The 11,450-nt window shown below is 44.7% G+C and overlaps 1 protein-coding gene across 4 annotated transcripts in view; it reads right to left on the bottom strand.

Annotated features, from left to right (window-relative positions):
* The window catches only part of TNRC6A (trinucleotide repeat containing adaptor 6A), a 32,840-nt gene extending 29,628 nt beyond the window's left edge, over positions 1-3,212 (bottom strand). For 2 of the 4 annotated variants that reach the window (XM_031061108.1, XM_031061106.1), the window contains exons 1-2: positions 3,010-3,211; positions 1,863-1,884 (exon numbers count right to left, since the gene is read on the bottom strand). In XM_031061108.1, the coding sequence (XP_030916968.1) occupies positions 1,863-1,884; positions 3,010-3,069 (82 nt within the window). In that variant the 5' untranslated portion in view covers positions 3,070-3,211. Of the gene's footprint in view, positions 1-1,862; positions 1,885-3,009 lie in introns of all 4 variants that reach the window. The other 2 variants (XM_031061105.1, XM_031061109.1) reach the window with 2 other exon arrangements.
* Between the last annotated feature and the right edge of the window lie 8,238 nt (positions 3,213-11,450).

Here is an 11,450-nt window from a genome sequence, read left to right as displayed (position 1 = left end):
ACCCTTTAAATAATTCCAACATCATTAAGTTGAAACTTAACACTTCCATCAGCAAATGTTTCTCTCAAAGCAGAAAAATAATAATAATCAAAAAATGTTTAATTACTCTGTCCTTCAGAAGAAAGACATTTTCATTCCATGTGAAGATTCCCGCTGGGGAGCCTCCCAAGCAGAATTCCTGCCCTCCTGCTCCATGCTATTTTTAGCCCTTTGCTTGTGATGCCAGCGCAGCCCAAGCACACGGGTCAAATGGGCACACCAAGTGCTCCTTATTATACAGCAAAGTGTTCTTCACTGGCTTTCCTTCTTCACTGTCTGCTCAGACATGTTCTGTCACTCCAGAACAAACCCAGACATCTTCATAATTCTGTAAATCTGGTCTATGATCCTGGAAGCCTTATGGTAGGAGTGTACAGAACAAAACCAACCCTTAGCCTGTATTCAAGCACAATTCCATGCACTGCTTGAAAAAGGGCATGCTAAAGAACAAATGAAGAGTATTTATTAATTATAATAGTTTTCCAGCAATTTTATTTAATTTGTTTTATTTTAAATTGCTGTCCTGTGCCCAAAGACAAACCTGGAACTCCCAGTGGATTGCAGTGGGACCCCTGGGCAGCCAGATGCAGCTCAGAGGATGGAGGGGCACACACACAGCAGCTTCCATTGCTGCCAGCAGCTCCAGGAATGCTGCACAGCCTCCTGCAGCTCCCTCTGCCTCCAGCAATCCCTTTTCCAAAGCAACCCCTCAGCCTCCCCATCAGCAGGCAGCACAAGGTCCCAGTCCCAGCAGCACAGCTGCCCTCAGGAGCTCTCTCCCCTCATCCTCCCACACCACAAACCCATGGCTCCTCCTCAGTCCAGGTACCTTCCCATTGAAGCACACCCACCAGAGTACCCCCTGCACCCAGAAATGCCAGGCCAGCCCTGGCAATGGTGCTGCAGAGCCCCAGGGCAGTGTCCCTGGGCACAGCCTGCCTGCTCCCCTCCCATCACCCACCCTGGGGATGGCTCTTGTGTCCCTGCCTGCTCCCAGCACTGCGTGCCCCCTGCCAGCCCCCTGCCCCATCTCTTCCAGCACTTCTTGACTTTTCCAGCAGGATTCCATCTCTGCTAAGCAGGACTGGAGCATCAGCCACTGGCCCAGTAAATGTTACATTAAACCAGAGCTCCCAGAAAACTTCAGCAAGCACTGCACACGGCCGCCTCAGCAGTTACTGTGCACTTGCCAATGAGCAGGTGAGGAGCTCCAACTCAAGAGAAAGTGCAAAGAAGCTTTTTTACCCTTTTTAGAAGCTGGTTGGGATGCAGATCCATACAAACCCCACAAGCACCCAGAAAACCACAGTGAATATTGAAATTACAGCTCGTGGGTACTGGCACCCTGATCATTTTGCAGGGTGAGCCCCCCATACACAGGAGTAAAACTGGACACATTAATTACTTGTCCATCACATGCTCCCAATCCCAGCTGCACTCAGAATATCTGTAAATTAAGTTATTAAGTTTCCAACAGATCCATCCTACACACAGTTATTCTGAAGTGTTGGTGCACTTTTCAAACAAAGCAAAAAGGGGAAGGAAAAAAGCAAGCAGGGAAGGAACTTCAGGTGTTAGGTCTATGCCTGGTGCTCTGTAAGTAAATAAGAATGGAAAACAGGAAGATCAGCAACTCCAATCCCTGGGTAAACCCTTTGCTGTTACTCTCCTAGACTTCTGTGGTCACTTTGAGAAAGTGCAGCTGAAGTCTCAAGGGTCCCATTTATCCCATTGGGAGGAGATTTCAGGTGAAACATTTGATTCAACATATTTAAAACCCCAGAAATAATACACAGAGTAGAACTAACTGTAAAGTAACTTACCTTTGATTTTTTGTTCAATGGCCTAGAAGAAGAAAAAAGAAGCGTCAGTGATTTTTGCAGATAAGAGAGAAACCACATGTACACATACCACTTCATAAAGCAGCATTAGCTTTTGACTTTCCTCCTTTTAAATGGTTTCAAGTTATTTAATTATCTACTTCAGAAGCCTCTCTCTAACCAACCCAGGCCTATTATTCCTTATGTTTGAAAAGCTGTTTAAATGTTATAGAAGACAAAATTAATTTGAAAGATAACTACATGAAACAGACCAAATTAAACTTGCAAATTAAGATGTTTTAAGCGAGTTAAAAACTGTGCCTGGAAGCAAAGAGCTGCTGCCACTTTTATTGCAGAACAGGGCAGGGAAGGGGGAGTGACCTGGAAATGGAAAAGAATAAGAGAGCAAATGCCAAAGCTTCAAGGCTTTCATTTGCAAGATGCAACGGGTTACACCTGTACTGCGGCCAAGATGAGAGATCTGTTTGAATACAAGTTTATCACAGGATAAAATGCCTTGCCTGTGCACACTCAGAGCTTCCTCTGGAGAGTTTGTACTCTGCCCCTGCCCAGCTGTGACCCAGCTCCTCAGCCTGGCACCGGCCCATGGACAGAGAAGGAGAACTCAGAACTTCCCAGAACATTTTTTGCTGTTTCTGATGACCTACAGCACCTGGAGAGATCCTGGAGAGCAAGGGGCACAGCCAGGGCTCCTGGCTGCCCTCTGTGCCAGGGCGCTGGTGCCCAGGAGAACACAGTGAATGTGTTTAGGCTGGGCTCTTGCAGACTCCATTGGGGTCTGGGAGGGTTTGCAGGCAAGGCTGTGGCTGTAAACCAAACCAGTCTGACCCTGGAGCCACAGCCAGCATCAGGCAATGGAACCAGAACTGCTGAGCAGGGTCACTCTGCTCCTCCGAAATGGACATGCACAATTGACCATCAAGAAATAGAAGGGTCACCCCAGATGAAAATTTAGTTTTGTAAGAAACTACACAGAGCCAGTTACAACGTTCAACATGTCAGTTACCTCTCAATAACTGACAGTACAGCTAAATTTAAAACATTACATTAATAAGAAAACACTTGTTTTTAGTAGTGATGAAACAAGTCACCTCCAAGCACAGGGGTTTCTTCTCAGTGCTCCACATACCTTTTTTTGAGCAGCTTCCTTCTTCTTCTTGTCTTCTTTTCTCTTTTTCCTTTCTTCCATCAACTGTTCTTCCTCTTCTTGCACTAAATCCCTGAACCACACAGTTTGTAATTAACTCTCCCAAAATACAATCTGTACACACTTAGATTCATTTTAGAACAATTATTTCACAGTGACATAAAGGAACTGGGGGATTTTGCCTCTAATTGGATCCTATTTCTGCAGGGACTGTCACTGTCAGGGCAAGCCACCAGTGACAGGACTTCCAGTGCAGACGTGGTGTCAAGCTACATGTAAGGAGCTCTTTCTCCCAAAGCTTACAATGAAGCTTGGACTTGAATTGGGTTCAAAAGCCAGCAAATTCAGTTGTTGTTTAATCTCCCCTGAACCGGAGTGCCTGAGCTGTGCACATGCCAGCCTGGAGTGCTCCTGCAGGCAGCCTAAGCCACACAGCCCTGTGCATGTGCCCCATGCCAAAGCCCCTCTGCAGGAACCACCCAGGGTGGGCAGGGGCAGAGCACAGCTGGCACAGCTGGCACAGAGCACAGCTGGCACAGCAGGGCCATTTCAGAGCTCCCTCTGCGAGAAACAAAACCGTAACTGGGCAAAAGCGAAACCAAAACTCGGGGCGGTAATTAACGACATTCCATACACAGCTTTTCTGCTCAAACCTGAGCAGCCACAGCACCGCCCAGCCTGTGCTGCTTAAAAACGGACTTCCAAAGGTTTTGGAGAAAGAGAACTAACCACGTCACTATGGGGCAGTGACTGCACGGTGTGTATCTGCCTGGAAACTGAGCTGGCTCTGTTTTAACCCCAAAGCACCCATAAACCTCCAGTTTTAAATAAGATAGTTTGATAGCCTGTCAGAAGCAATGCAAATTGAATGTATTAAACCACAAGACAGTCCACAGGTACTAAAACTTTCATTACTTTTCTAGATGTATAAACAACCAGTTAATTCTACTTTTAACTCAGCTCAAACCCCTTTCAAAGCAAGTGCAGGCATCAGCTGCCACTGACCAATTCTGGCTTTTGAGATTTTCTAATAACAGAAAGCAAGCAGCAGTTACTTCTTTAAGAAAGAAGGGCTTCTGATGTGCTAAGGTATGCAAAATAATTAGCCAGGAGTGTTATTTCTGAGACCCCGTGCACACTGCCAGAGGAATCACAACCATCAAGCACAACGTGGCTATTTTGCATTTTATCACAGCTCCATCAGCTGGCTGCAGATCCACAGAGGAGGATTCACTGCAAAAGCAATCTTGCATTTACAATTAGGTCTCAAAAATGATTTCATGGACAACTAAGAGGTCAGACACCTAACTGCAGAAACAATTCCAGCTGGCCAGTTCCATTTAGTGCAATCCCTCGTCCCTGTGCAAATGTGAGGCAATGATTAACCTGCAGTGACATCCGTGCATTACAAAGGTGACACTGCAGTCAGCTCTGCTCCTCTGTCACACCCTGAGCATTTGGAACCACGGGGATGCTGGTGATACTGACCCTCAGTTTGGGTTCCTTTGGGACAGGCTAAATTTTAACAGGCAATTTGAACTGAGAACAGCACCAGGTGTGGAACCAGCACAGAGGAAAGAGCTCCTAGAGATCCCAGCCCCTTCCTGCCAGTACCCAGCTCAGGCACAGCTCCTTCCACTCAGAGCAGAGCCCTGGTTTGCTCCTTGGGAACCCAGGGCTGGGCTGGGCCTGCTGGGTTACAGCAGCTGTAACAACCTGAGCAGCCACCAGCACTTGTTTTGTGTAACAAATTTCAGTCTGTCACATGCCAAAACTGCATTAACTGAAAAATCATTCTGCTTTTAGAAGAAAGCTGTAGCACATTCAACAGCAAGCAGAATGCAAAGTAGTATTTTCACAGGAAAAAAAACCTCATCAATCCTGCTACAGTTAAATCAACACAATTACATTTCACTTTGGGAATACAGATGCTAACAACTAACATACCAATATCTCTGGAATATTCCACCACAGCATCACTGGGTTTTTGTCACATAGGAACAACAGAACTCCTAAATCCTGACAGAGTGTTAATTCAATTTTTATCTTTTCAAGACAACCAGATTTTAGATTACAATGCAAACTTAGGAGACATAAACCCCCCTACAATTAGGATCAGAAGTCTAGGTATTCCCTAGATAAAAACCATCCACCTATAGTTCATTATGAGTTTTTAAGAGTATTAATTACCACTATAACATCAAATCTCAGAGCAAAACTAACTCAGCTGGTACAACTAAGCAGCAACAGCAAAGCCCTTCCTGTCCCTGCCCTTCCCTGAAAACTTAACCCTTCAAGTAAGACAGGCCTATTCACCACTCTCATACACAAATTTAAACCGGAGACAAAAATTCACATTTGCCTCCTAAGTCATCAGAGTCTCACGCAGGACACCTGAATTTCCCTTTCTGGCAGCTGGAAGCATGAGTGCCCTTTATTCTTCCCAGCACAGAAATGCAGGGCCCTCTCACCAGCCAGCAGGTGATGGGATTGATGCCTCTGGCTCCAGCCTCTGCTGGAACACAAAACAAGCTCCATTTCTGACACCGCTCCTTGAGGAGCAGAAGTGGAACGTGCCATTTCCCATTTATCCCCTGGACTCACAGCCCCCTGCTCCTGCAGACACACCAGCAACAGCTGCACAGGAACCACCACAGCAATCCAGGCTCGTGGAAACCACACAGAGCCAGAAAATGAACAGGTTCCTTTGCTGGGCTTTCCCCTGCACCTGGCAGCCTTAATCCATCCACCTTGAGTGGCCAAAATGAACAGATTCCTTTGCTGGGTTTCCCCCACACCTGGCAGCCTTAATCCAGGGACCTTGTGTGGCCAACATGAACAGGTTCCTTTGCTGGGCTTTCCTCTACACCTGTTAATCCATCCACCTTGTGTGGCCAACATGAACAGGTTCCTTTGCTGGGCTTCCCCCACACCTGGCAGCTTTAATCCAGGGACCTTGTGTGGCCAAAGTGCTCGCAGCAGCACGCTGCTCATCAGCTGGCCCAGGAAGAGCAGGGAGGGAGCATTCCAATGGTAAGGTGAATTTATAAACAGCTCTGTGGTTCCCCAGCACACATCCAGCCTCCAGCAGAGCACAGGCAATGTCCTTCTCCTCCTGGGTAACGGGATTAGCTCGCTCAAGGTTAAACGGCCTGAGCAGAAATGCAAACCATATTTTTCAATTTAGATCAAGTGAAAATAAAACACCCCGGCAATAAGAAATCCACATCGGAGACAGAACAAAGGCCTCCGGTTTCAACAGCTTAACTTGAAAGGTGCTTTATTTTCAAGTGAGGCAAAATGAAAATGGATCTTGATCTCAGGAGAGACTGCACATTTAATGGCTCTGAAGATGGGCAAGGAGAAGCTGCTGTTATCTGCATAAATTTAAGCAGACCGAGGGTCAGATAAATATTTACCGTTATTTATTTAACAGCAAATTTTTGTTCCAATTGTGTACCCCAGCACAATTCTTCTTTGTAGACAGAGGAAAAAAACCCAACAAACTACTAAAATGCTTTCCTCAATTAAGCTATTAAAAAACCCAAAAGAAACAAAACCAACTTTTTAGTCTTCTAAGACAGTTTATCAAGACAGCACAAGGCATTTTATTTTTGTATGGCCTGATTTGTTATTTGGCTTCTGAAGTCGAAAAAGCTGTCATGCTCTAACTGCAAACATTTCAGGTAATATTTGTATCAAAACGTGCTTTGCTTATTACTTTACTTCTTGGAAAAAAAAGTACTATTAATCTTTAATTTCTAAAGCTCCAGCTTAGCATTGTAAAAATACACAGGCTGAAACAGACATGGTTAACCTTTATTCTTATGTTGCAGAAGAGCAAAATCAAGTTCACCCGTATTTCCCCTGTTAGACAGGCTGAGGATGAAGTAATTAATGTTTGTGCAGCTTTGCTATCTTTGCTGTTACAGTTTATCTAAGTGTAACATGTTTTGCCACAATAAAATCAAAATTCTGTCCCCACACTGAGGAAATGATGGTCGCAAGAACTGTGAGCTCCCATCACTGGAGGGATGAACAGAGGTATGGAGCAAACACACAAGTAAGAATTAGAAGTGATTATACACAGCAGCTTCTGAAACCAGTGTAAAATTTCCAGTGATGGACATATGAAATTTTTATAAATAAATAAATCAATCCTTTCTACCATTTTCTTTTCTTCTAGTTATAAATTAACTTGCAGTGCTACAGGTGGAACACTGCCAGGTAGCTACAGGTAAGTATCAGGGATTGAAAGATGTTTAACAATTCTGCAAAGACAGCACCACGTGCTCAACCTACAGCTGATCTTCTACACAGACTTTGAAATGTTCCTGAGACTCATAAATCTTCTGTATTCTGACCTACAAGTTCCCTCATGTCTCAATTTTTTGAAAAGACACAATTACATAAAATTGCCAAGGAACGAGATTTCTCAGGTTCTCTAAAAACCAACAGCTAGCTTTCCTACTCACCAGCATTCTACAAAAATCAATTATAAAATGTGTATTTTGATTAAAATGGGATCCTACAATTCCTTTATCAATGCCATCCACAAACCAGCACACTACACCAAAGGAGCGCTTGGAGTTTATGAAATAGACACGAGCACTCTGAAGTTAACAAAATAATCCCAACAAACCCTGCCAGTGCCTCAGATGGAAAAGCTCTGGCACCTGAAGCCACCCAGCGTGTTCCTGGGAGCACTGAGAGCCTCAGGCAGTGAGAACAAAACAAACCCACTCATTTCCAGACGTGTGTGTGTGTGTGTTCTTTCCAGCTATTAACGGAGAGGAGAGGTGCTGCCAAGCTAAAAACTGGAAAAAAATACTTCAATGAATAATTAATTAGAAAATGTGTATCAGCTTTCTTTTTTGCTTTTAAATACCTCAGGTCTTTAAATTTCCACCCTAAAAGGGAAGCGACAGAATCCTACCTACCACGTCTGCCACTGCCTGGGATCCACTCAGCTTTCCCATCTCCCTGACACAGAAACTGGCTCATCAGAACGATGCTCCCAAATACAAGGACTGCACATGGACCAGAGTTCTGGAATATTGGTGATGGTTTTGCCCTTGAGTTTCACCCAAGATGTTTGCTGCTACACAAGCAGACAAAAGACAGATGTCTTTCCCAAGAAGTTTATCATCCAGCTACACAGGACTCCAGCAGCAGCCATAAACAATCCCTATCTTCCTGTAACAAATGAGGAACCAGGAAGGCAGATTAAACTGCTCCTCCACAACCAGCTGCTCGAGCCCAGCACCAACCTGCCCCTCTCCAGGCTGCTGCAGTGCTGCTGCTGCAGAGGCAGCACTGCTGCACAGGGGCTGCTGCAACCCTGGAACACCAAAGGGGCCCCACGGGGACACCTGGCAGCCCTGCACAGCCTCAGAGGTGTGTGTGGAACAGAAAGGGATGTGTCACTTTACCCAAGTGTCTGTAAAGGTCCTGAAAGCATGAACAGAACGTTTTCTCTGCAATGAACTCTTCCCATTGCACAGCAGATATCTCTCCACATGAAGTTTATCAGGAAAAAGACCCACCCCCAGAAACCCAACAGAAAATCAAATGCTTACACATCAACAGAAACAACTACATTTCTCCCTGGTTTATATGTCTCTATCACTGGGCCAGCTCTATGTTTTCCCTGCAGCAGATAAGAAAAATATCACAGAAATATGGCAGTTATTATTACATGAAAGCATAAAAATCAGTTGTACAGCAGTAACTTTACAGAGCACATGGATGGAAGCTAGAGGTGAGAAGCTTGCTCTCCCAACACATGGCCAGCCTGCAAACAAGGTGGGCAGAATCACAGGTGAATGGAAGCAATGGAGACTCTTCCCTATGGCTTGCATGCTTGTGAAGCAACAGTCAAAGCCCTGAGTTTGGGAACATGATTGTCAATGTATTTCAGATATTTACCTTCTCTCAGTTCCACATAAATGAGGCAGGAAAGCCCTGTTTACCAAACAGAATCGAAAAGTTATTCCTTAAATCAGAAGAACTAAATGGTGATTTGTAGCAGTCCTGATTTTAACCAAATTTAACTCTTGGATTTCCCCAGTTAACAGCAGACACTCTTGTTGTGGCTGATCGGGTGACATTTAATTTGTAACGTGATGCCACAACAGAGTGTGGATGGATTTATTTGAATCACTGTCGCGAGTCATGCACTAAGCTGATTTTTGAGACCAGGAGTATTTGCACAGCACCAGGCATGTATGAATTTTAGAGAGAACACAGACCAAATGAGGATTCTTTTCCAAAAGGCCAGACAAGCCAAATGCTAATCCTGAGTGTAAAACAGGAATCACTCCACCGGGATAAGCAAGCTGCACTGAAAGCTGTAATACTTTTCCTATCACAAACCCACAGTCTAGGCCAATATTCCCAGGAAGATTAAAAAGTGTATTTGCTACCCATTAATTTATAAGCATAAACTCCAGAAGTGACTTCAGAACACAAAACAAAGCCAACATCCCGTGGAGTTCACACTGTGAAATCTGAGATTTCAGATTTCACAGGTCTATGTACCTTGCCAGGAAAGGATATTTGCTCTTTTACAGTTTGACTAGGTCACTGCAAATTTAATAAGCCAGTAAATAATGACATTGGAGGAAGAACGAGGGCTATCTGCTGAGCTGTACCCCAGTAAAACAATTAATCAGGTCTATCCAGCGCAGGCATGCTGTGGTTTATCAGCTGTGTGCTCACACAACGAGAGCTCCCTGGCTAAACATAAACCAGCCGGGGCATTAATGTGAACTTCAAACCAGTTCTGAATCTTTTAAATGAATAAAACATACTGCTCTGTGTCAGAGAGACACGGGGACCCGTTCCATAGCAGAACTGACTCTCCAAGCACCGAATTTTGGAAGCGCGGTAGTTTCCTTTCACTTCCTCTCACTCTCAGCACTGCCGGCCAGCATGACAAGATCTCTGCTAAGGTCATAAAAATGCGAAGATCTCCTGACTTACTATAACTGGCACCAAGTAGTGCTCTGAACTCAGCACTCTGTCACTCTGAATAACAGTTCTGAGATCACTTCTGGCATGGCGACTGCAGCGAGTCCCTGAACTCTAAGGGGTTAACAGCAACGTGCCCAAGGTACCTCAGAGGTTCCCAGGCACCCCAATTATTCCCTGTATTTCAACAACAACCTGGGAGAAATCATTCACGCTTAAGTGTATTACCAAAATAAATAATAAAAAAAAAACCAACAAAAGGAAGACACGCACTGAGAGCAGGGGGAAGCAAAGCAGTTTTCAGTTTTCACAGTCCAATCACAGCTCACCCTGGAAGCTGGAGACTGCTTGGGCACAGGAGAGAAGGAAAAAAGCAGGGCACCAAACCTGAGATTCTATCTGCTACACTCAGGGTTCGGGCACATCTCAAATGGCCCCAGTGGAAATCCCTTTAACGGATCACTAGCAAAAGGCCTTTAAAGGTCTAACTGAAAAAGAACCCAAAAAGGAAGCAGGACAGAAGCTGAAAACAAAGAATGTAACCCATAGAGCGGATACTTGCGAGAAAGTCACCTGACCAAAACCAAACGGTGCAGAAGAAACAACTGCTTAAACACAAAAGCGATACACCTTAAGGCACAGAATTCTTCCCTCAACGTGACCCTGAACTCCCCAGTTAAGGAGTTAACTCCTCAGCCCATTCTGCTAAGCTCTCATTCTAAAAACTACACGTAAACAGGAAATTCACCAGCTAACTCTTCATGGCAAAAGAGGCAGAGCCAGTAGTTATATGGCAACATAGAATTTATTCCAGTTCTTGCCACAACTGTTTTGCCTCCAAGCAATATTTGGCTGAAGTGTATAAAAGAACCCCAAACCCTTCATTCATTTTTCAGTTATTGTTAGGTACTACAACTTAGTGCAGAAAAGTTATTTTTCTCTTCAAAAACCTCCCCTGTTAAAGAAACGGTATTAAACATCTGAAATTCTTAAACAACAACAACAACAACAAAAAACAGCAAAAAAGGTGTTTAGTCTACAGAATTAACTAAGCCTGCAATAGACAGCGTTCAAACGCTGTCTATTTCCCCATGCAATAGACAGCGTTTTCAAATTCAGATTTTTTTTTATCCTTACAATTAACAAGAGATTAAAGCTCCCGATAAAGCCCACAACTACTCCTAGCCCTAGGCCACCTTTCCATCTGAATAGTGGGAGGGAATTTAAATGAGTCTCTTACCTGCTTAGTTTTCTTTCGACTTCTTTGGTAGCTTTAGCTTCCAATTCTCTGCAACAGAAAGTGGCATTGGTTTCCATGTCAACAGCAATGCAGCAGGAAAATAAAACCGGTGCGGGTCAGGATGCACCGGGAGCTCCAGGTGGGGTTGGTCAGGAGGGATGGGGAGCGCAGGGATCCCGGGGACCGGCGGCGGGGTCCCCCGGGCGGGCGA

Source organism: Geospiza fortis, unplaced genomic scaffold (assembly GCF_000277835.1).
Source record: "Geospiza fortis unplaced genomic scaffold, GeoFor_1.0 scaffold213, whole genome shotgun sequence".
Lineage (NCBI taxonomy): Eukaryota > Metazoa > Chordata > Aves > Passeriformes > Thraupidae > Geospiza > Geospiza fortis.
This window is presented reverse-complemented; position numbering and strand designations above follow the sequence as displayed.